The sequence below is a fragment of the Notechis scutatus genome, chromosome 3 (genome assembly GCF_049901735.1).
Source record: "Notechis scutatus isolate UNSWTSFEM ecotype Mainland chromosome 3, rNotScu1.2, whole genome shotgun sequence".
Lineage (NCBI taxonomy): Eukaryota > Metazoa > Chordata > Lepidosauria > Squamata > Elapidae > Notechis > Notechis scutatus.
This window is the reverse complement of record NC_142011.1, coordinates 206,830,323-206,855,434: the sequence shown is the minus strand read 5'-3', so window position 1 is coordinate 206,855,434 and position 25,112 is coordinate 206,830,323. Positions and strand designations below refer to the sequence as shown.

General features: G+C 41.9%; 1 protein-coding gene across 1 annotated transcript in view; it reads right to left on the bottom strand.

The window, feature by feature from the left end:
- Nucleotides 1-25,112, bottom strand: part of ADGRB1 (adhesion G protein-coupled receptor B1) — a 380,456-nt gene that overhangs the window by 201,341 nt on the left and 154,003 nt on the right. The window contains exons 4-5 of the mRNA XM_087958904.1: nt 2,841-2,948; nt 538-702 (exon numbers count right to left, since the gene is read on the bottom strand). Coding sequence (XP_087815030.1) covers nt 538-702; nt 2,841-2,948 — 273 coding nt within the window. The remainder of the gene's footprint in view (nt 1-537; nt 703-2,840; nt 2,949-25,112) is intronic.

The window sequence follows — 25,112 nt, the reverse complement described above, 5'->3', positions numbered from 1 at the left end:
CAAAGATGTCTCCATGGTCATGTAGATGGCATGACTAAACACCGAAGGTTCATGGAAAGCTGTTACCTTCCCACCAAAGTGGTCCCTATTTTCCTACTTGCATTTTCACATGCTTTCGAACTGCTAGGTTGGCAGAAGTTAGGACAAGTAACGAGAGCTCACTCCATTACGCGGTGCTCGGGATTCGAACCGCTGAACTGCCGACCTTTCTGATCGACAAGCTCAGCGTCTTAGCCACTGAGCCACTGCATCCCTCTGTTATCTTATATTCTGCAACCAGTTGGATAACAGTTGCACTGGTGGTGTTACCTAGTTGGGCAATGACACAATTTCAGGCAACAAAGAAGCTTAGAGAACACCCAGACCTCCACAGGCCAAAACTATTTCAGGTGCTGTGTTTAGTGTGCATTATTTATACAGATTGCAGAATTCTGCAGTTTCCCATCGGGTTTGATTCTGAAGCTCTTTCAGCAGGAAGCAGACCCTGCCCAGTGGCTGGAAGAGAGAAGGGGGAAATGAGGGAGTGAAGGACATCACCTGGACAGACAGCAGAATTGTTGCATTGCCGTTGTTCCCGGAGGGGCCCACTGCATTGGGTGCTGTACGAATACGACACACAGAACCGCGTCCTACTTTGCCAGCCCTCCCCACAGGTGGTCGAACAGACGCTCCAGGGCGACCACTCTTCCGCCGCTGGATCACCTGTCAAGGTGCAGAACACAGGAGACTACCTTATCCTGGGATCGAACACCCAACGGTCTGCAATTATTATTATTGTTATTATTTTGGCATGAGAGAGATGTAGACATGGGTCAAGAGAGACGTAGCATGGATTCTCCAGGTTGTACTCTCTCTTGGGGAGCCAACTTTTCTTCTTTGACCTCAAGTGGGACAATGGAAACAGGGAGCATTTCCTTCTTTGAGATGCCAAGGTCAAATGTAGGCAATTATACAAGCTATATAAATAATGCAGGTAGCCAACGGGGATGTATTAAGCAAGAATTCCATTACAGACAGTCCTTAAGAAATGCCCATAATGGACCCTGCCCATTGCAGTCGTACATCATAATAGTAACTTGTCGTCTGAATGACCTGACTTTACGAACCTTTTTTGCAGTGTCATTAAGTCAATGCATCATTATTAAGTGAACCAAGGGTTTGTTATGGACACACTTTTGCCAAAAACTGAAATAAGTATTGGTTTTCAGCAAAAATGTGCTGAAATGTGGCCGTAGAACCACAGGACACTGCAAACGAGCATTAACGCAGCCTGTCGTTAATGTCCCTGAAACCATTTTGCTTCTCATCCAAGAAGCTTCTTCAGTTCTGAATGTATGAACTGAAGAAGCTTCTTGGGTGAGAAGTGAAACCTCTTCAAGGAAAAACAGAGAAATTCCAGTTGCCTTTTGAGAAAAAAAAAAAAAGCACTTTTGGGGCATCCCTAGATTTAAACGAAGCAAGATTTATGCATGAGGTTAAACCAGTCATCCTGTCTTTATCTGGGATAATTAAGTTTACTAATTGACCATCTGAGCTGCAAAACTCTGCGGTGATGCTAGGTGGCAGCCAAGAGTTTTCTTTACTGGCTAGCTGAGGAATTCTGGGATTTGAAGTACACAAGTCTTAAAGTTGCCAAGTTTGGAAACCCTGGTTTAGAGTCATTACGCAGCCACAAAGTTCTACACACAGCCCCGCTTGGTTGCCGTTGATTGTAACCAAGCTCTAACCAGATGCTGAGCATTAGTTGAGAAGATTCCTTGTGTAATGTAACAAAGACACCAGCTAATTTAAACCTTCCTGTATGCACCTGGATTTTGCACCTGCCAATAGGTTCCCTGATATATGCAATACAGGCTGTCCTTGACGTACGACTACAATTGTGCCCAAAATTTATGTTTTCTAAGTGAGAAATTTGTTTAGTGAGTTTGGGCCCCTTTTATGCCTTTTGTCTGGCCAGATTTGTTAACCGAATCACTGCATTTGTTAAACGAGTAACTCGGTTGTTAAGCAAATCTGGTTCCCTTACGGAGTTTGCTCATCCTAAGGTTGCAAAAGGGGATCTTGTGACCCAGGGACATTGCAACCGTCATAAATGTGAGTCAGTTGTTAAGTATAAATATAAATCACGAGACCATGGGGATGCTGCAAAGGTCATAAGTGTGAAACATGGTCATAAGTTGCTTTTTTCAGTGCCGTTGTAACTTCAAACGGTCACCAAATGAACAGTTGTAAGTCAAAGACAACCTCTATCTCGCCTAGTATCAGCAATTGTCCACCCCCATTGCTATATAGACAGCTGCCAAACTGAGAAGGATTGTTCCAATACTACAGGACACTCGCTATAGTAGCAGTAGAAGAGAATATTTGTAGCTCAGGGTTGAACTGTGGGGTCCTTGGTGCCCTCCGAGCTTGGTTCTTTTCTTGCAGATCTTTCATTACCCAACTGGGTACCACCATCAGCGCTGATGCTGTCACCTAGTTGGGTAATGACATGTCTACAAGGAAACAACCAAAGGAAGCACTAAGGACCTCACACTGACATTGCTATTCATACCCCAATTGTTGGCTTAATTGATGGATCCAAGTCTTGAGCGAATCTCCCCAATTGGGTGGATTTTATAACCAGGTTAAGGATGTTGGTCTAAGACCGTCCAATAATGTCTTAGAAGTGAATATCCGGAGGCCAATGATCTCTCCATTTTTAACCTCCCCTTTTTGTCTCTTCTGCCCTACTGGAAACCAAATCAGCGAATTTGAACCTTCAGGTAAGGACTTGTTTTCTGCACCTGACACCTGTTCTTGGTCTCTTGCATTTACCTGCTAACATTTGGGCTACGTACCTATCTGAGGTGCAGGATGTCCATATTGCTGGAAGTCTTCAATGTCATCTTTTTTCCGGTTATCTGTAGACCGTAGAGACTGACTCCGGGAGTTATAGTGTATGTTGGCTAGAAGAAAAAGAAAAGAAAAGGAGTGGGGAAAGGAAGAATCTAGATGAATACCCTTGCAAAATCATCTCCAAACTTTTGCTTGAAGGTCAGAACAAGAAAGAATACATTCACATTACTAGAAGCCAAAGCAGGGATGGGATTCTACCAGTTCGCACCTATTCGCTAGAACCGGTTGTTAACATTCTAAGCAGTTCGGAGAACCGGTTGTTAGAAGAAATTACTGGCCTAATCCTGTAAGGAAGGCAGGAAGGAAACATTCTGGTGTTGCTGACAGAAACTGCCTCTCCATTAACCCTTATTACTTTCTTGGCAGGACTAGACTTCCTGTCTCTGGAATTTCTCTGGAGTTTTTCCCCCCTCCTTTGCTGGTACTTTGCTTGTGTGGAGTGACCATTCAAAGTTACAATGGCACTGAAAAAAGTGACTTATGACCCTTTTTCACACTTACGACTGTTGCAGCATCCCCACAGTCACGAGAGGCCAGGCGAGGAGATGAGTGCCTCAAAGTGAGTGATATTGAGTTTGCCATGCCCAGACAATAACATGACCACCAAGCCACGCCCACTAACCAAGCCACACCCACAGAGCCAGTTGTTAAAAAATTTGAATCCCACCCCTGAGCCAAAGGCCCGTTTTATCAAGGTGAGGCTGAATGTAAGATCTGCAAGTTCTTCAGAAGGTCAGAGGCACACACTCGATTATATGTTCCCCTTCCTGATCTAAGGTGACCTAAACTTCCATTATAAAGAGAAATTGTTGAGGAGGCCAGGCCGACTTTTCCTTTTGAGATAAATGCAGTGACAAAGCAAGGCTGAAAGAATCCACTTTGTGTGTCAACTCATAAAACATTTCTATGCCTGTTTTAGAGCTGCCATACACAGAAAGGGGGAGGGGGAATTTGAAAGAGCAGTAAAAGCAGTTTAAAAACGAAAGTGCATTCCACTCTTAACTTGCAAAGATTATAACTAAGCTACTGGAATTTCTGCCCTGCAAATGCCTAATTGGAAAACGTGATTGATGACTCTTGGCTATGAACGTGTTTTGTCGGAGAATATGAATTATGATACACCCAGAGGGTGTGGGGGGAAAACCAGGGTCAAGGGTGACAGTGAATTACGTGTCTCAGAATCGGCTTCATGCAGGTCATGCCAACATGTTCGCTCCTAATAAATCCTTGGAAGTTTTTGAAGCCTGGCTCGAGGCTCATGTTTTAATTAGGGCAATTGCTGGAATCCTAACATCGTGCTGACTTTAAAAAAAAAAAGGAAGAACATATCTCTCTCATTAGACTGGATCAGGAGGATATTGAAGTGTGGATCATTTTAGATTCAACCAACAATGTTATAGCATACAGAACATAGAACAATTAGGTTGGGAGGGACCGTGGAGGTCTTCTAGTCTAACCTCCTCCAACGATGGAGCACTCACAAAAACCATGTCTTTAGGGCCATTTAAAAGAGTGTCAAAATGGGGATCAATCTTAATGTCAGCCTCCACAAAGTTTTCTTGACATCTTTTGCTGCTCGCTTCTTGTTGGCTGCCAAAGAAACGGGGGGTGGTGGGATAATTTGGTATTTGGGAGGGGAAGGTTGCTGGAGAGTTAAGATGTTTTCTGGGTGAACTAAAAAGGAGGGGATGCTTTCCTGCTTACTGAGCAACTGCATAGACTTATCTCTACTAAACCAAGGTCAACCGCCTTGGCATACCAGATGGGTGAGAAACCGCCTGAAGATCTACCCCATATGACATTGTACACACCTCAGATTGGGTGACCAGTCTGGACTCCTGGGGGAGGCAACTTGGAATAACTTTCAATATGTAATTTCCACGCCAACTGGCCTCAGATCTTGCTTTTCTTTTGTTGCTGTCACTTCAAACTCAATAAAAAAAAATATTTTTTCTCTATTTTAATGGAGTCGAAGCAGGGGTGGGTTCTTACCGGTTCGGTTTGGTTCTATAGAACAGTAGCTTCAAAGACCAGCTGACACCAAACCGGTTTTATGGGATGAGGTTTTGGTCTGCTTTGGCACAGCTGAGTGCCACTCATCACCTGGAGAAGGTAAATGCTTGACAGAGCCGGTAGTGCGCACACACATACAGCGCATGTTTGACGCACATGCGTGTGCTCCCTGAACCAGTTATTATGTTGGTCAGATCCCACCCCTGAGCTGAAGGATTTCTTTGTTGGGTTTTGCATGAGGCACAGCTGACACTTATCTCTGCAGGGATGATGTCCCACAGGCAGGGAGCCACCACAGAAAAGAACCTTCTTCTTGGTCCCACCAGATGGGCCTTTTGAACAGAGATGACCTATAACCTGCCCTGCCCCCCTGATCTGGTGGATCAGGTAGATACCACTGGGAAAGACAGCCCCGGGTTGTTACCCATCTACAACATTCCTGTAGGGCTTTTAATCTGCTTCCTAATGTTTCTGGCCTTTTAAAAACCCTGCAGAATTGGGAATGGAAGGATTTATATTCCTTACAGTCCTTATCTAACAAAATGAAATTCAAGGTAGAGAAAAGTGAAGTCTTACACTTAGGCAAGAAAAAGAAACCCCAAAGGAGACATATAGACTGGGTGAAATCAGACTTAATAGCAGTAACTGTGAGAGGGATCTTGGAGTCTTAGTGGACAACCAGCTAAATAGGAGCCAGCCGTGTGCGGCGGCAGCCAAAAAAGCCAATGCAATCCTAAGTTTCATTAACGGAGGGATACAGTCAAGATCAAGGGAAGTACTAATACCACTCTATAAAGCCTTAGTAAGACCACACTTGGAATACCGCACCCAGTTTTGGTCACCACACTATAAAAAAGATGTTGGGACTCTAGAAAAAGTACAGAGAAAAGCAACCAGGATGATGAGGGGACTGGAGACTAAAACATGCGATGAATGATTACAGAAACTGGGCCTGGCTAGTCTAGTGAAGAAAAGGACCAGGGAAGACAGGATAGCAGTCTTCCAATCTTTGAGGGGCTGCCACAGAGAGGAAGGGGTCACACTATTTTCTAAAGTGCCTGTAGGCCAGACAAGGAATAGTGGATGGAAACTGAATAAGGAGAGATTTAATCTGGAAATAAGGAGAAACTTTCTGACAGTGAGAACAATCAACCAATGGAACAGCTTGCCCTCAGAAGTTGTGGGAGTGCCGGACTTCCGGTTTGTCGGCTTCAGCGGCGGCAGGGATTTGCGAAGCTGCGCGATCCCCTGCCGCGCTAGCCGTTTTGGGGCTCCGACCCAGCCGGGTGCATGAGCTAGGCTGCCCTGCAGGGGCAGCTGAAGGTAGGGGATCCGGAGAAGGGTTTGGGGTGCTGCAGACCCCTCCCTGGCCGGCAGAACCCCTTTTCCCAGGACGGTGCAGCGGCGGTCCGTAATGGCCGCCACAAAGAAGCTGGCAGCCGGGTAAGAATGCGCAGGAGGAAGTGGAGAAAGTGATTGAGAGGAGAAAGTTTTTCTTGGCTCCTAGGACTCTAAGACATATTTAATAAAATTCCTGAAAAGTATGACTTTCTGAATAATACCTGCCAGAAGAGGAAAAAGCGGCTGCTTGAAGGTGCTGAAAGGATAGCTTTCCCTCTTTTCCTACGGAATAAATAACTGGATATTAAGAAACCTATTTTTTAGGTGGAAATTGGTTTTAAGCGATGAGTGGGAAGAGAGAGGATTAAAAAGAAAATATTTGTATGCTAAGATTTGTTGGAGCAGATGCCTTAAGGATTTGAAGACTAGAATATATTGTAACAAGACTTTAAACAGATTTGGACTTTCTTTCTCTTTGATTGATATCACCCCAGAAGGAGAAAGTGAGAACTCTGCCTTGGTTTGGACTGATTGATAACTTTGGGACTGTTTTATCTTTTTTATTTTCTTTTGAATATTCTGGTTGTTGTAAGAAGAAAGAAGGAGAAAAGAAAAGAAAAGATTTATAATGGCTCTTTCTGTTGAGGAACTAAGAAATGGTGTGGAAGAAGCTTTCCTTTTCTTAGAAATGGCGCTTACTAATTATCAACAAAAATTACAACAGATGAAGACAGCAGAGGAACAAGAAAGAAAGGAAGGAGCCATCTTTAATGAATCTCAGAATTTGATCCAGAAAAAGGAAGAGAGAGAAAGAAAAGAAAAGAAGAGAAAGAAGAAAACTAAAGGATTTAAGGACTTAAGATCTAAAAAACATTTAAGAAAGGGAAAAATAAAGTGCAAAACCAATATGATGATTGTAAACAAAGGGGAAAAGAAATACGACAGAGAAGGGAAGCCGGTAAGGCAGAGGCTAGAAGAAGGGGGTAGAAAGGTTTGTTGGGAAAAGAAAGAAAGGGAAAAGGTGGAGAAAAGCTACAACGTTTTGAAATTAAATGGAAAAAGGAATTTTTATGGATAATGGATAAAGTATAATTTTTTTTAAAAAAAAAAGATTTTGCAAGGTACACAAGATGAGATGGTAGTATTGTAATGGTTTAAGAGTTGATAAGAGATTAAAATGTTAAAATGTTTAAAAATGATTGGTTTTAAAACTTAATAATAGGAGAGGTTTAGAATATTGTTTTAATTAAAGAGTTTAATAAAATTATGGTATTGATGTTATTATAAAATTTTTATTATAGTATTTCTTTTTAATATTTGGATTTATTCTCTAATTATGTACTTAATTGTGTTGGATGTATTAGTTAGATAGAATGTACCAAGCAAAATCTGATTGGGTATTAGATATTATTTTAAAGATTAATTTGATTAACTTAGGGGGAGATAGAAAGGCATCATACTCTGATTAATGATTTCAGGAGAAACTGATTTTCTTTTTTTTTCATAAGGGATGAGACAAAGGGATGATAAAAAATGGACAAAAGATACAAATATAATGATTTAAACTAAGATGATTAATTAAGGTAGAATTAAGAAGTGTGAAATATGTGGAGAAGTTAATATAGAAGGCTTAGAATGGTAAATAAAATAAGTAATGATATGTAAGATGAGCATGAATATAATTGAAGTCCATGAAGAGAGACACCTGGGTCCAAGTTACTTTCAAAAAGATATTTTTTATGTTTTGTGTGTTGTGTGTATATGTCTTTTTGGGGGAGAATTGGTAAAAACTTGTAGAAATATAGAATGAGAATAATGGTAACTAAGTCAGAAAGAAACAGATGAAATAATAATAATGATATTGAATAAGAGTAAAAAGAAGTAAAGAGAAATTGAATAAGAGGTTTTGGTATATTATATGGAAATTGGTTTAAAACAGAATCATAATTTATCTGACTTGTTAAATTTACAAGGGAAAAAGGTTTAAACATGTAATGAATAATGATAATTTGTGTGTTTTAAAAATTAATAAAACTTGTTTTTTTTTTAAAAAAAAGAAGTTGTGGGAGTGCCATCAGTTGAGACTTTCAAGAAGAGATTGGTCTGCCATTTGTCAGAAATGGTGTAGGTCTCCCGCTTGGGCGGGGGGTTGGACTAGATGACCTACAAGGTTCCTTCCAACTCTGATTATCTGTTAAATCTGTTAAATCTGCTCATTAGCACTCTTTCGGAGAGTCGTTGAGGACACTTGGAGGTTTATCTGTGCCTTCAGGGTCGCCTGAATAATGCAAATGCACGTGGAACCTTCCTGGTAGTGCTGAAAGATGTTACACACCCATTTGCACTACTCAGGTGACCCTGACAGCACAGATAAAACTCCAAGTGGCCTGAATAGCTCTCAGAAAGAGTACTAATGACCAGATGACTGTAAGGAATATAAATCCTTCCATCTTCCGCCATTCAGTCAGAAATGAAGAAGCTTCTTGGATAAGAAGCGAAATATCTTCAAAGAAAAACCAGAAAGTCCAGTTGCCTTTGAAAAAGCACCTTAGGGACAACCATGACCTCGATGATTGAGACTCTCCCTAGACTTCTAAAGAAAGCATCATCCCCTTTTCCTGTTTTTAAGGAAAGATTGTATCTCTGTAAATTAAATACAAAGAGACTCTTTTTTTTTATAAAAAAAAACATTAAACTGAAGACAACCAGAGAGAGTTTGCAGCTGGACTGCTGCAGCCTCTGAGCATGCACAGAGTGCATTTTATTCCGAGAAGAGCAGTAATCACAGCCATATCACAACAAAACCTAACAGTCAGCACCCTTAGTTTAGCACCACTCGAGTGACTCTGAGGACATATAAACCTCCAGGTGGCCTCAACAACTCTCTGAAAGAATGCAAATGACCAGCTGCCTGCAAGGAGTATAAAATCCTTCCATTCCCCACTGTCCTGTTAGAGCTGAAGAAGCTTCTTGGAGGAGAAGCGAAACGTCTTCAAAAGAAAAACCAGAACGTCCAGTTGCTTCTTGAAAAAAGCACCTTTGGGACAACCATGATGGACCTGGATGACTGAGAATCTCTACAGAGTTTGTTTAGGAAGCGATGCAGCTGTTCCTAAAATATAATTAAATTTTGAGGACACTTTGATTCTAAAGTAGGATCTTCTAACAGTATTTTCGGCTGCTGAAGAAGTAGACGGGGAGAAAGACACGGGAGCAATTAATTCCTAATGCATTCCATCTTTTATGAATAGCGGGTGGTGGCGGTGGGGTTTTGCCTCTCTCAAAATTAATACAACATATCATTAAGCTGAAGACAGCAAAATTGGGACAATTGCTACTCCACAGAAAAAAGAAATATTGCCACGGCTCATGAGACAGCAGCAAAATAAACAATTTTGATACCATGATATAATTAAAATCAGCAGAACTCCCAACCCACCCCGTCAACGTTTTGTTTTCAGGATTTAAAATGTTGTCATAAACAATCTGTACAGCGGAGATGCAGATCTTCCAAACAATCATGGAAATTCCCCAGTGAAATGTTGGGAAATATTTACTTGATTCCTCGTCTGCTCCAAATGTGGGTTTTCATTTCTTCTGAACAAAGCCGACGGCTTTATATTTAAGAAGTTCAGGATTCAAATTAGTTTAGGAAGGAGACTTCTCCCCATGAGTCCTACATCCCCACCTGTTTTTGCCCCCTCTGTCTCGGTTCCCTCCGATTGTTTTCTAGTTGGCGGCGTTGTTTACAAGCTTGCTAAATCTGTTTTCCCGAAAAGCCAAAATAGATTGACTGGAAGTATTGCAATTTTCTAATATTTCAGACCTGTGACCTGCTTTCACATTGGAGAACAATATATTTGTGAACTTCATCAGAAGAAGAAGAAGAAGAAGAAGAAGAAGACCAGGGGTGACATGATAGCAGTCTTCCAATATTTGAGGGGCTGCCACAAAGAAGAGGGAAGGGGTCAATCCGTTCTCTGAAGGCATCAAATGGTCACTCATCAAGGAAAGAAGCAATCTAGAACTGAGGAGAAATTTCCTCACGGTGAGAACAATTAACCTTGCCTCCAGAAGTGGTGGGCGCTTCATCATTGAAGGTTTTTTTAAGAAGCTGCCACAAAGAAGGTATCAACCCATTCTCCAAAGCACCTGAAGGCCAGACAAAGTGTAATGGATGGAAGCTTATCAAATAAGAGCCAACCTAGAACTGAGGAGGAGTTTCTTGTCAGGGAGAACAATTAATCGGTGGAACAACTTGCCTCCAGAAGTGGTAGATGTTTCCTCATGGGAGATTTTCTAGAAGAGATTGGACAGCCATTTATCTGGAATGGTATAAAGTCTCCTGCACAAGCAGAGGATTGAACTACCAACATCCCTCTCATTATTCTATATTCTGTAAAGGTATATTTGGTTTGGGCTCAGAGCTTGTAGTGGAAAGAACGGGAGAAGGTCAAACTTCCTCCCATTGATCTGGAAAGATATTTGATGACTTCTCTTCTCCAACCTATTCATGCAGAGTCAACTGATCCCCTCACTTGACATTCAAGTTCCACCTGATGAGTCCCTTAATGGCCAAGGTTGGCTTCTAATGAGTTGCACGATTGCTTTCTATTCCCATGCCACCATTTCAGATCTCAGCTGTCAACCTCAGGCTAATTAAAGCCGATCAGGTCTAAATAGCTGAAATTCAAAGTCTCTCCTTTGCAGCAGCTACAAAAATCATTGCGTGGGACAATTGATAGCCTCCTCCTTGAAACTAAGTGCTAGAGCCCACTGTAACTACATAGCCAAAAAGGCATTAAGAGTTGTTAACTTAATCCTGCATAGCTTTTTCTCTGGTAATATCACACTACTAACCAGAGCATACAAAACATTTGCTAGACTAATACTTGAATACAGCTCATCAGTCTGGAACCCACATTACGTATCTGATATTAACACAGTTGAGAAAGTCCAGAAATATTTCACAAGAAAAGTTCTCCACTCCTCTACTCGTTGTAGAATACCTTATGCCACCAGACTTGAAATTCTAGACCTAGAAAACCTAGAACTACTCCGCCTTCGGTCCGATCTAAATATAGTATATAAAATCATACATTGCAATGTCCTACCTGTCAATGAATACTTCAGCTTCAACCATAACAATACAAGAGCACACAATAGATACAAACTCAAGGTAAACCGCACCAAACTTGATTGCAGGAAATACGACTTCAGCAACAGAGTGGTCAATGTCTGGAATACTCTACCTGACTGTGGTTTCTTCCCCAAACCCAAAACTTTAACCTTAGACTGTCTACTATTGACCTCACCCCTTTCCTAAGAAGTCTGTAGGGGGCGTGCATAAGCGCACCAACGTGCCTACCGTCCCTGTACTATTGTTTCTTTTTATTTTTCTTATATGTATCCATTTCATGTATTCATAACTATGTTTATACTTATACCTGTTATCTTATAAATGCTACAAACAAACAAACAAACAAACAAACAAATAAATAAATAAATAAATAAATAAATAAATAAATAAATACCAATCTAGATCCCATTAGTTAATAACTACATGGGGAAACTTCAAGGAATTTAGGCTTTCCTAGGACCCCTTAAATCAGACCCTTTTTTTGTTTTATATTATTTATTTTCAGTGTCTAGGGTGTGCTCAGAAGGCCTCAACAGGTTCCTGTTGAGGAGAATGTGCAGATGATACAATAAATCAGATTTTTCTCTTTTAGGTTGGTTTAAGCTTTCAAATGCTTTCTCTAGAATTGTATGCTTGCCGTCTATTTTTAATGTTGGTGGCAGGGGTGGGATAAAAATATGTTTTACTACCAGTTCTGTGGGCATGGCTAGGTGGGTGTGGCTCGGCGGGCATGGTCATGTGACTGGGGTGTTGTTGTTTTTTGCCTCCTGGGCCTCATGGAAGGTTTTTGGGAGGCCATTTTGCTCCCAGGAGGCTTCCCTGAGGTCGAGGAGGCAAAAAAATGGAGTGCAGGGGAAGGGCGCAGCACACACACTCACACACACACACACACACACACACACTCATGCATCGCTTTTGCCTCCTGGGCCTCAGCAAAGCCTGCTGGGTGAAGCAGTAAGACTGCGAGGGGGATCCCGGCACAGCTGATCATTAGAACAGCTGATTGTCAGCCGAAAAGAAAAGAAAAAAATGCTGGTTTGGCAAACTGGTAGCTGTTTTTTTTTTTTTTTTTTTTTACTACCGGTTCGGCCAAACGGTAGCATTTTTTTACTACCAGTTTACCCAAACTGGGCCAAACTGATAGAATACCACCCCTGTTTGGTGGGTACCAATTGGTGTAGCCTATCCTTTCTGAAAATGGCTCTATTATATCATAGAAACATCCGTGTAAAGAATATGATATGATAAAACTAGAGGAGGAGGGAAAGGAGGAGGGGAAAGGGGGGACAGGGAGGAGGAGGAGAGGGAGGGAGGGAGGGAGGGAGGGGGGAAAGAAGGAGAGAAAGAGCAAGATGGAAAGAAGGAAGAAGAGGTGAAGAAGGAGAAAAAGAAGGAAAGAGAGAAAGAGGGAAAGGAGAAGGAAGAAGAGAAGAAGGGAAAAAAGTGAAATAAAATATCCTCAATCAAACTCTAAAACTTTAGCTAAATTAATCAAAATTCTCATTTTTGGCCTTTTGTTGGAAAAAGAAAAGAAAGAGAAATGTTTCAAATGTTTACATGAACCACCCACAGCTCCAAATTCAATACACATTTATCCTTCTGTGTTGTCCAATACTTATTTGGATTATCTATATACAAGGGATCTTACTGATTAAGCTAGAAGAAATTTTAAAAGAAAATAGAGCTACCCAAGGACTATTTTACAGATCACATACAGAAGATCCTAACCTTAATAATTAACAGAAAATGGGAAAGCAAGAAGGTGAGTAAAAATGTTGAAAGCTAAGAACTTTCTAACACACAATTTATGTCTACGGAGATTCAGGTCATGGCTGCCCCAAAAGTGGTTTCTTTTTTCAAAAGGCAACTGGACTTTTCTTTTCTTTTCCCCTGAAGGCATTTCACTTCTCATCCAACTTCTTCAGTTCTGACTGAATGGCAAAGAATAGAAGGATTTATATTCCTTGCAGTCATCTAGTCATTTGCACTCTTTTTGAGAGTCATTGAGGTCACTTGGAGATTTATTAGAATGGGGCCGAGTGGGATAAACCTCCAAGTGGCCTCAACAATTTCTCAGAGTGTAAATGACCAGATGACTGCAAGGCATTTAAATCCTTCCATTCTCCACCATTCCATCAGAACTGAGGAAGCTTCTTGGATGAGGAGCGAAACCTCTTCAAGGAAAAACAAAATCCAGTTCCCTCTTGAAAAAGCATCTTTGGGACTCAAATCAACGCCTGACTCTTGGCCCCGAGTCCATTGCTTTTCTAGCCATTTAGATGCTTCTCCTGCAAACCCAGTTGTCCAAAATTTTCTTCTTGCCTCATGCAGAAGTTGCCTCAATGTAGAAATAAAGGATTATTCTCTTCAGTGAATTTTTTTTTTTAATAGAAAGACTTAACTCCCTTTTCTAAGCTCTTGAAAAAATGAAATGCAAAAAATGGACCGATCTGAACAAACAAAATTAAACCAGCACCTCTGAGCGTTTGGAAAGGACTACATAAATAGCCGTATTCACCCTTCTTGTTAGCCAGCTTGTGACAAACGTCTGGCCCACCACAACAATTTTTTTGCTCAAAGGTCATGTGCTAGCAAATACATATGGAAACTGTTACTGAGGGACAGCAGATTTATCTCCCTCATCTTAAACACCAGCCTTCAGTCCTTCCCCCTTGGAGCTCCATCTGACATTCATCCTCAAGGCAGGCTTTTTAATTTTAGCTCCTTTTAACTTATTCTCGCAGCAAAATTAGCATTTTCAGGGCGCTTCGGCTTGGCAAGAAGAATTGCACATGAAGGAACCATGTACCTCGTGCAACTAACAAGGGCTGTGCTTAAATTTGGATGAACGTCACTGCCGTGGCAGCAAGTAACTCAAATGTTAGAAGGGCAGTGGGGTGGGGGGAGAAGAAGAGAACAGACCGTGGTCAGTTTTCATTGGGGGCAACATCAAAGGTTGGGCTTCGGCCCAGATGGCCCAGCATCCCTTCCTTTGGATCTGAGGCCAGGTCCCCTCTCAAAGCCTGACTAGGAAGGGCCGGAGGAGAGGATTTTGCATAATTCTGAGGCATGTGCAACTCTGGGTGCTGACACTTCCCATCACTATGCCAGGAAGCCCGTTGAGATGTTTTCCAATTGGTTTCAGATGCATTTATTGATTTAGTTTGAAAGGGAAAAACATAACTTAGGGCTGTCCCACATGGTGAAGGAGCTAGAAGGAAGCATGCCAGGGTTAAAAAAAAATAATATGTAGATCGTGCTTACAAACGCTCTTCTGCTTCAGCTACAAAGGAGAAAAATATAGATCATAGTATAATAAGGTTGGAAGAGATCTTCTATCTCGTCCAACCCCTTGCTCAAGCAGGAGAACAAATCTCTTTTTGAAGAGATCTTCTAGTGTAGAGTGGTAATTGCAGGAATGTTCTAATCTGGGATGGCAAAACTCAGATAAAGAATGTTTCCAAGCAAATACAACTCAGGCAAACAAAGTCACTAATCTAAAGGAGGATTAGAGAGAGGAAGTAAACATATGTTAGACTTTAACTAGAGATAATTAATTGTGTTAATTACTATTATGCTAAACAGTGACGAAAGTTAAGCAGTAACCAAAGTTAACCAATGTTGGAGGATTACTAAAAATGTGCATAAATGCAAGACTAGACTCCAATAAAGTTCATCATGATTCAGTTGATCATGATCAAGCAACTCGACTGCCTCGTCATTACAACATTCTAGTCCCGTGTTGGTGAACCTATGCCACACGTGCTGGAAGTGGCATGCAGAGCCATTTCTCCTGGCACGCGAGAGGTTGCCTGGAAGAGCCCCACTGCGCATGCGCACACGTACCGCCACCCGACAGGTGATTGTCGGGTAGCTGGTGCGTATGCACAGGGGGCGGAAGGGGGTGTGCAGGAGACATGCGTGTATGCGCAGGTGCATGGTGCATGAGGGAATCGCATGTGCAGATGTGCAGTGGGTGAGGGGGAATTGCATGCACATGCGCAGGACGCACGACACGCATGGGGGGGATCATGCACACATGCGCAGAGACGAGCGGCACACGAGGGGGGAGCCACGCATGCGTCCGCAGATGCACGATGCGTGAGGAGGGAGGGGTGCGCATGCACAGGGATGCACGGCTGCCCGGAAGAGCCCCACTGCATATGTGCATGCATCGCAGCCTGACAGCTGATTGTCGGGTACCTGGTGCGGATGCACAGGAGGCGGAAGGGGGTGCGCGGAAGACATGTGTGCATGTGCAGATAGATGCATGGTGGGCAAGGGGAGAATCGGTGTGCGTGTGCAGATGTGTTTCTAACCGCAAAGATGCACAACACACATGGGGGGAAAATCACGCACGCATGCACAGAGACAAGCGGCGCACGAGGGGGGAGTCATGCATCCATGCGCAGACGCACGAGGCATGAGGAGGGAGGTGAATGCGCATGCGCAGTGATGCAGGGCTGCCCGGAAGAGGCCCACTGTGTATGTGCACGTGCCGCACCCGACAACTGATTGTCGGGTATCTGGTGCGCATGCGCAGGGGCAGAAGGGGGTGCACAGGAGATATGCTCGTATGCACAGATGCAGGGTGCGCAAGGGGGGAATCATGTGCGCATGCACAGGTGTGCAGTGCATGAGGGGGAATTGCACGCACATGCGCAAAGACGCATAGCGCGCAATAGGGGATCATGTACACATGCGCAGAGACACGCAGTGCACGAGGGGATGTCACGCATGCACGCGCAGGAGGCATGGGGGGGCCAGCAAGCATTACCTTCTGGGTATTCAAACTAGATAGCGAGTGTGCTGATAAATGGAGATTACACGGATGATTTTGAAATTGCGGAAGGAGAGAGACAAAGGCGTCCATTATCACCTCTGCTATTTATTTTATCGAAGTGCTTCTAGCCGCAACCAGGCAAAACCCAGAGATAATAAGGATTAAAATTAGAAAAGAAGAGTATAAAGTTCCGGCATTTGCAGATTTGGCATTTATAGTGGAAGACCCAATAAATACGGGACAAACATTGTTACAACAAATAGAAAAATTTGGAGAAGTAGCAGGACTTAAAATACACAGAAATAAAATTAAGATAATAGTTAAAAACTGTACTATAAAGCAGAAAACAGAATTGGAAAATAAAATGGGACTGCAGATAGCAAAAAAGGTGAAATATTTGGGAATTCGGCTATCTTCCAGATGCTCATCAATAAAAGAGGATAATTATATTAAATTGGTAAAGCAAATTAGAAAAAATTGGAAGTATGGGCGAAACTCAAATTGTCTTTATTGGGAAGAATTGCGGTACTGAAAATGAATACTCTACCAAAACTAATATACCTATTTCAAATGATCCCAATTAAATTAGGAAAACCTATTTTTACAGAATTAAATAAAATGACATCTAAATTTGTCTGGTTGGACAAGAAGCCACGTATTAAAATGAAATTATTACAAGATAATAGGAGCAGAGGTGGTCTTGGATTACCAGAATGGGCGTTCTACTACCAAGCAGCCGGTGCTGAATTGGGTCAAAGATTGGGTCAAGCTAAGAGACAAGAGAATTTTAACGCTAGAAGGTCATGACCTCCAGATAGGTTGGCATGCATTTTTGTGGGAGAAAAGAAGTAATATACATACTTTAACCATTCTTTAATAAGATATTCACTTATCACAACATGGAAGAAAATTAAAAATAAACATTATATGAACATACTACGATGGCTGTCAACCATGGAAGCCATGATCCACCCAAATATCCTTAGATATAAGGAAAATGGTAAGTAATGATAAATTATTAGACAGTCAAGGAAAATTAAAATCAAATCAAGAGTTAAATGGAAATGGAAATATAATTGATTGGTGGGCATATTTGTAAATCCAAATAAGTATTAAAAAAAAAAAATCTGGAAGATTTTGGATTTGACAAAGGGCAAAACCAATTAGACAAGATTTTAATGGGACCAGAACAAAAATGTATATCAAAAATATATAAATACTTATTAGATTTCAGAATGGAAGAGGAAACAGTGGAGGGCACAATGATAACTTGGGCGCAGAATTTTGGATATACTATAGAGTGAGAGGAATGTGTGATGACCCAAAGTGTAACACAAACGTAACAAAATCCAAAACATAAATAAATGTCCTTTAATGCCTCCAACTTGGCCCCACTATTCAATAATCTCAGTTGGAGATAAAACGTACTCAAAAATAGTCTTCAAAAGAAAGCAATACAGTCCTAATCTAATGAGCAGATAGAGGTGAAATAACAAACCAAACAAACTACAATGATGAAATTTCCACAACGGATCGGGATAAGTAATTACCAAATTCAAAGGAGATAACAAGGCACAGTCTGTTGGAAGGACGCCAACCAAGATAGACCAAAATAAAACACGCTTTGTCTCCAGCGTTTGCCAGAACGCAGGTCCAAACTTTTATGCAGTTCTCACACCTGCAGCCCATGAAGAGGATCAAGGCCCTCTCCTCCCAAGTAGACCATGTCTCTCCCTTATCCTCTCCTCCCTGCATGCCCTAGGATGGAGGAGGGGGTGGGCCTGGGTCCTCCTCTGACTGCTCAGCTGGCCTCTGCCCTTCCCCAGCCTCCTCCACAATCTCGGAAGCCACACTTCCACTCCCTGTCGGCTTCCACACTTCCACTCCCTCCTCTCCCTCAGAGTCAGTCTCCACCAGGGGCATGACAGAATGGGAGAAAATATGGAATGTAAACTATAAGCTAACTATATCTTCAGCATATAAAGAAAATCTGTACAAAATGTTTTACAGATGGCATCTGGCCCCAATGAGATTGGAAAAAAATATACCTCAATATAAGCCCAAAATGTTGGAAATGCAAAAAAAGTTGATGGTACATTCTACCATATGTGGTGGCTATGCCCCGAGACCAGGACATTCTGGATACAAATTAAAAATTGGTTACAGGAGATCACCAACTTCCAGATTGAGTGCAGACCTGAAACCTTTCTTCTAGGAATTATTATTAAAGAGCAAATTCCCTCCCCCAACGCCCAAAAAACCTTAATGCTATATATTTTAACAGCCGCCAGAATAGCCTTTGCACAAGTATAGAAAATGCCTAATATTCCTAATGAAGAGCTAATATTACAAAAAATAATGGAAAGTGCTGAAATGAATATGTTAACACTGAAACTGAAAGAAAGAGAAAACTCTGAATACTTTTTAATTTGGAATAAATGGTATGATTGGGTAACAAACAGAAACAGGAAATAAGATAAGAAATTTAACTGCAAGAGACCTCAAGAAAGTAAAATGTAAATATGTAGAGCATATAAGAATGTAAGAACAGTAATTATAGTTAAAGCTATTAATCAAGATTAGATAAATGCAAATATAATGTAGCAAGTTATTTATGGCAAGAACCAGCATAGCTTTCAGGAACCATGATGCATTATGTTGTAATAACAAAAACTTAATAAAAACATATTTAAAAAAAGAATACCCAACCAGCGACTTGTCCATTGCTTAACATGAAGTAATTCAGCCTTCAATACACCGCCAAGCGGTGCTGCTTCCCCCGAGACCTTGAAGACATCTAAGGAGGCTTTTGAAGACTGTAGACAGCTGGCATCTGCCTGCCGAACAAAACCTGCCAACCGACAGACTCCACTTCCTAAAATTGCCCTGGAGGGAGATATTGTCTAAAAACTGTGATTCCTGACGGGTTTGATGCGCAAACATCACTGCTAGACAGCGGCTCTTGTGAATCGGAGCGGGGAAAAACCCACTTGCAATCCATGATGGGGACCCAACTCAGGGCAATTTGGTAATTCTACACAGATGTGGGAAAAGCCCATTCCAGAAAGGGGGCAAAAAACCTCAGATCGACTCCTTCCTAGTCGATGACTGTTGGATAGCTGCCAGATTGTTCGTGGGATACCAGCCATCAGTTCTTAGTGCAACCACCCCACCACATGGGGAGTTATGAAGGAGTGTGCTTATTTAACATTTTCCCCCCTATGGAAAATACCAGGGTGTCTCCAGGGAGAGGAGTCAGAAAAGTAAAGATCCTGGTCAACACCATGTAAGAGAAAAGCCTGTCCTTTGTTTTGTGTATGCTGTCAAGTTAAAAAGGATGGGGCTTAGTTTTGCTGTCTTGTCTTTTTGGCCCCCTCCCTGCAGAAACATATGGATGGACGGATAGATGGATGGATGGATGGATGGATATGGAGGGAGAGACAGAGACAGAGATGAGATAGATAATAGATGATAGATAGATATAGACAGAGACAGAAAGCTGAGGGGGGGAATAGATAGATAGGTAGGTAGGGGGAGATAGATAGATAGATAGATAGATAGATAGATAGATAGATAGATAGATAGATAGATAGATAGATAGACAGACAGAGACAGAAAGTCCGCCCCCCGACCCGCTGCTGCTGCCCGCAGCCGCCCGCCTGGCCTTTCTTTGAGGTGGAAGAGCTCGCTGGGCTGAAGGGAGCGGCGCGTTAGAGGCGCGCAGCGAGGGAGGTCGGGAGGAACGGAAGAGGCCCCCGGAAATTAGCCTCCCCACGTGGCTGGTGCCCTCTCGGCAGGGAGGCTTTATAAATAATTCGCTACCTTCAAAGCAAAGGGAAGACGGAGCGCCTGAAGTCAGTGTCTCCTCAGGGCTCCGGTTGAGGGAGGAGCTGACTGGCACGTGGCTGCCCAAACGCCGCGCAGCAAGGGAGAAGGGGCAGCAAGGGAGAAGGGAGAAGCAACGGTGGAAGGTCTCCCGATATGAAGTGCCCCACCAATGCAGGCAGCACCATATCCGGGCATGCAACAAAAGTACTTACTAACGGAAAGCCCCCTCGCTCTCCCCCATTTTGCATGTTTAATATGGGGCTTAATTTGGGGGAGGGGCTTAATTTGATTTTATGCCAATAAAACATGGTGGGGCTTCCTATTGGTGGAGGCCGTATTGTTGGAGAAACACGGTAGATAGATAGATAGATAGGCAGGCAGGCAGGCAGGCAGGCAGGCAGATATAGATAGATAGATAGATAGATAGATAGATAGATAGATAGATAGATAGATAGATAGATAGATAGATAGATAGATAGAAGACAGGCAGAGATAGAGACAGAAAGCTGAGAGAGATAGGGGATGGATGGATGGATGGATGGATGGATAGATAGATAGATAGATAGATAGATAGATAGATAGATAGAGAGGGGGGGCAGAAAACTTGATAGAGATAGACAGACAGACAGACAGATGATAGCTAGAGAGAGACAGAAAGCTTGATTGAAATAGATAGAAAAGAGAGAGAGAGAAAATTTGATATAAATTGATTGATCGATAGATGATAGCTAGAGAGAGACAGAAAGATTAATAGAGGTAGATAGACAGGCAGACAGACAGACAAACAACAGGATAACAGAATGTCATTCTGCTGGAATGGACCTTAGAGGTCTTCTAATCCAACCCCCTGCTCAAGCAGGAAACCCAATACCATTTCAGACAGTCTGTAGAGATTGATAGACACATATCTGAACAAGTGAATGCCTGGTCTGAATCAATACGCGTGTCAAGCTAACAGAGCTGTCGTTTCCTTCTACCCCTTTTTTGAAGACATGGATAACATTTTCTCTCCTCCCATCTTCTGCTCTTCAGCATTTTTCCAGGAGTTCTCAGAGGTCACTTTGAGCAATCCTGCAATCGTCTCCTCTTGTTCCTGCCTTGGGTGTAATCGATCTGGCCTCGGAGGGTTGAATTTATCTAAGTGTTTTTTCACCCTCCTCTCCTTGACTGTCCCGAGCTATGGCTCCCTTTCTTGCTCTAATGGCCCAGTGTGGAGAAGCTAAAGTTTCATTTCTCTTCCCATAAAAAGGCAGATATAAAATACGAGTCCTTCTGAAGTAGAGAACCGATGGAGATCAGATGCAGAGAAGCTCTGAGTCATGCTGCATGCAGAGAGAGAGAGAAAAATATGCTACAAATCTCACTGAACGATCAAATCATAAATGGGAAAACTTGGCAACAGGCTGACCTCAAAGATGGCGTTTGAAAAAAAATGGAATTAAAACAGAAGTATAAATGGGAAGGACACACTGTATATTTAAATGCCAAAAACATAAGAAGTGACATGGTGATGGCCCTACAGTTATACTTCAATCAATCAATCAGAAGAGAGCTGGAAGGGAACTTGGAGGTCTTCTAGTCCAACTCCCTGTATCATTTCAGACAAATGCTGTTCAATCTCTTCTTGAAAGCCTCCAGTGATGAAGCTCCCACAACTTCTGAAGGCAACCCGTTCCACTGATTGATTGTTCTCATTGTCAGAAAATTTCTCTTTAGTTCTAGGCTGATTGTCTCAAATCTTTTGATTCCAAGGAGTGCCACTATCAATCAGAAAAAAGTGGAAGGGACCTTGGAAGTCTATTAGTCCAACTCTCTGCAAAGCAGGCAGCCCTATATTATTTCAGAGAAATGGTTGTCCAATCTCTTCTTAAAAACTTTCCGTGTTGGAGAATTCACAACTTCTGGAGACAAGTCATTCCAAGGATTAATTGTTCTCACTTTCAACTAATTTCTTCTTTGTTCTAGGCTGGTTCTCTCCTTGATTAATTTCCATTGATAGATAGATAGATGGTGAATGGATGGATTGATGGATGGATGGACGGACAGACAGACAGATAGATAATGGATGGATGGATGGTTAGAGATAGAAGCTATAATTTAGCTATAATTTTAAAGAAATATGTCTGCAAAATTGAATGAGACTTGGCCTAATGGTGAAAGCTCCAGGCCAGAGGCCAGGAGTCTGTGTGTTCTAACCCTGCCCTAGGTTTTGTACTTCCAGAGTCCTGCCCCAGAGGAGCTACTGGGAGAAACTGGGATGGGAGAAAAGGCGACAATGCTGAAAAAGCGGGTAAGGAAAGGAAGGTCCAAGAGAGGCCATCTATCGGCTCCCCCTTCTAACTGGCAGAGGGTTCACATATTTTTTTCCACTGTTCAAAGCTTGGGACCAATTCTTGGTCACCCAACCTCAAACTTTCCACCACAGATAAGATGTTGATGCCTTTGCTAATTAGGAGCTGGCAGTTTTGTTTTGTTTTTTTTTCCTTTGAAGAAAAAATTTCTCCTTTATTCTAGGTTGATTCCCTCTTTGAATCTTTTGATTCCAAAGGTGCCCCCCATCAAAAACCCTGTTTGAACCCTAACTGTCTTACCCCCATAGACAATGATAAGTGTTTATAATTTTCAACAAAATTTGGAATTGGACAAAATTATCAGTTTATCTCATGACTTCACTCAGGTCTGGCCTTTTTGAGATGTAAAGGGAAATGGGCCTTGTGCTAAGCAAGCATCAAGGAGAAACTTGCGGAAGAATTTGCTTGGGTGGCCAGCCAAATTAGTCAATGTGAACAAGATGAAGAAAGCTTAATGTGGTAGAAACTTTCCACTTTAAGATTTCCTCTTATTTAACATTATGGAAATGCCAAACAAAGTGTAAAATTGGGGAAGGCATTCATTTTCTCTCCCATGGATAGACAAATCAGCTGTCCTTGGCTGGGAAGACCATATTCATACTGAATTTATTAGAGTTCATATACATTCTGGCAGTTAGCAGAATACAGTAACAGAATAACAAAGTTGAAAGGGACCTTGGAGGTCTTCTAGTCCAACCCCCTGCTTAGGCAGGAAACCCTATACCATTTCAGACAAATGACTATCTAATATCTTCTTAAAAACTTCCAGTGTTGGAGCATTTACTGATACTGTTCCACTGATTTATTGTTCTCACAGTCAGGAATTTTTTCCTTAATTCTAGATTGCTTCTCTCCTTGATTAGTTTCCATCCATTGTTTCTTGTCTTGCCTTCAGGTAATTGAGATAAAAGGTTGACCCCCTCTTCTTTGTGGCAGCCCCTCAAACATTGGAACACTGTTATCATGCCACCCCTAGTCCTTCTGTTCATTAAACCCAAGTATACCCAATTCTTAGAAGTATTCTTCATACATCCAGTCCTCTAAACATCCTTTCTAATCTTCAGTTAAACTGAAGATCACCAAAAGCAGTTATGGAAACTAAGCTTGGGAATGTCAGCTAATACAGTCCATTCTCTATGTAAAGAGAAATTGTCAATCAATGGACACATAGAGGTAAACTACTTTTACACACCATTCCAAAGAGACACAAATACCCATGAACACCAACGAGCAGTCAGAAGACATGATGAAAACACCTTAAATTCACAACACATGGAAACATTTAACTGTAGCAACAACTGGGAAACTGTAAGCATCCTTGTCCAAGCACAATTCAAAAATGCTAGAGAATTCCTGGAAGCTTGGTACTCAAAGAAATCAGCCATCAACTGGCACATAGAGATAAACAATGTCTGCACACCATTTAAAAGAGACAATGAAAAAGCCAAACAGGAAACAAAAAGACTAAAACACCTCCCCATCATTAATCAATGCCCTAGAGTCTCACCTCCCAATTGTGGTGCACCAAGAAGCATTTTTGAGATTCCATTATGGCCCTTCCAAGTGAGCAGGAGGATATTGTCTGATCCATTGGTGTACAGCTGAGATCCAGAACCAAGATTTTCCTATCCAATAGGTATATATTTTCCCTTGCTTTCTTCTAGATTGGAGTTTGGGTGGGGGGAGGTTACATCTACAGCTTTACATTTATCTTTGGTTTGCTTTTCTGTTCCTAATTACTTCTAATTACCTCTGGGGAAACATGCTTGCACACTTCAAGATTGTAATAAATGCAAGCATTTGTTATGAATTAATACATAAATAATCGGTAGCTGAAGAACATAAATCCCTTTGGGCTTAAGAAGAGAGCAAACAGTTGGGATGCGAATGGGGAGCTGTTCAGAACAGCACAATCACAATAATTCCAATTTTTAAAAAAAATTGCATACAAGCCACGAGGCTCTTACAATGATGGCACACTCATTGTTTGTCTAGTTGTCTTGCACAGCAATAGGAATGGCAAATGTAAGATACAGAGAGATTAACAGAACAACAAAATTGGAAGGGACCTTGGAGGTCTTCTAGTCCAACCCCCTGCTCAAGCGGGAGACCCTATGCCATTCCAGACAAATGATTGTCAATCTCTTCCTAAAAACCTCCACTGTTGGAGCACCCACAACTTCTGAAGGTAAGCTGTTCCCCTGGTTAATTGTAATCACCGTTAGGAAGTTTCTCCTTAATTCTAGGTTGCTTCTCTCATGGATTAGTTTACATCCATTGCTTCTTGTCCTGCCTTCAGATGTTTTGGAGAATAGGTTGACTTCCTCTTCTTTGTGGCAACCCCTGAGATATTGGAACACTGCTATCATGTCACCCCAGTCTTTCTTCTCTCTAGACTAGACATACCCAATCCCTCCTTAGTTCTAGTTTGCTTCTCTCCTTGATTAATTTCCATCCATGGCTTCTTGTCCTGCCCTCAGGGGCTTTGGAGAGTAGCTTGACTTCCTCTTCTTTGGGGCAACCCCAATATATCAGAACACTGCTATCATGTCACCCCTAGTCCTTCTTTTCATTAGACTACACATACCCAATTCCTGCAACCCTTCTTTATATGTTTTAGCCTCCAGCCCCCTAATAATCTCTGTTGCTGTTCTCTGTACTTTTTCCAAGTCTCGAGTTGTTGTTTGTTCCTATCATGGTGACCAAAACTGTACACACCATGAGTGTGTGAAGAACAGATGAATGTCTGCAGTGAAGG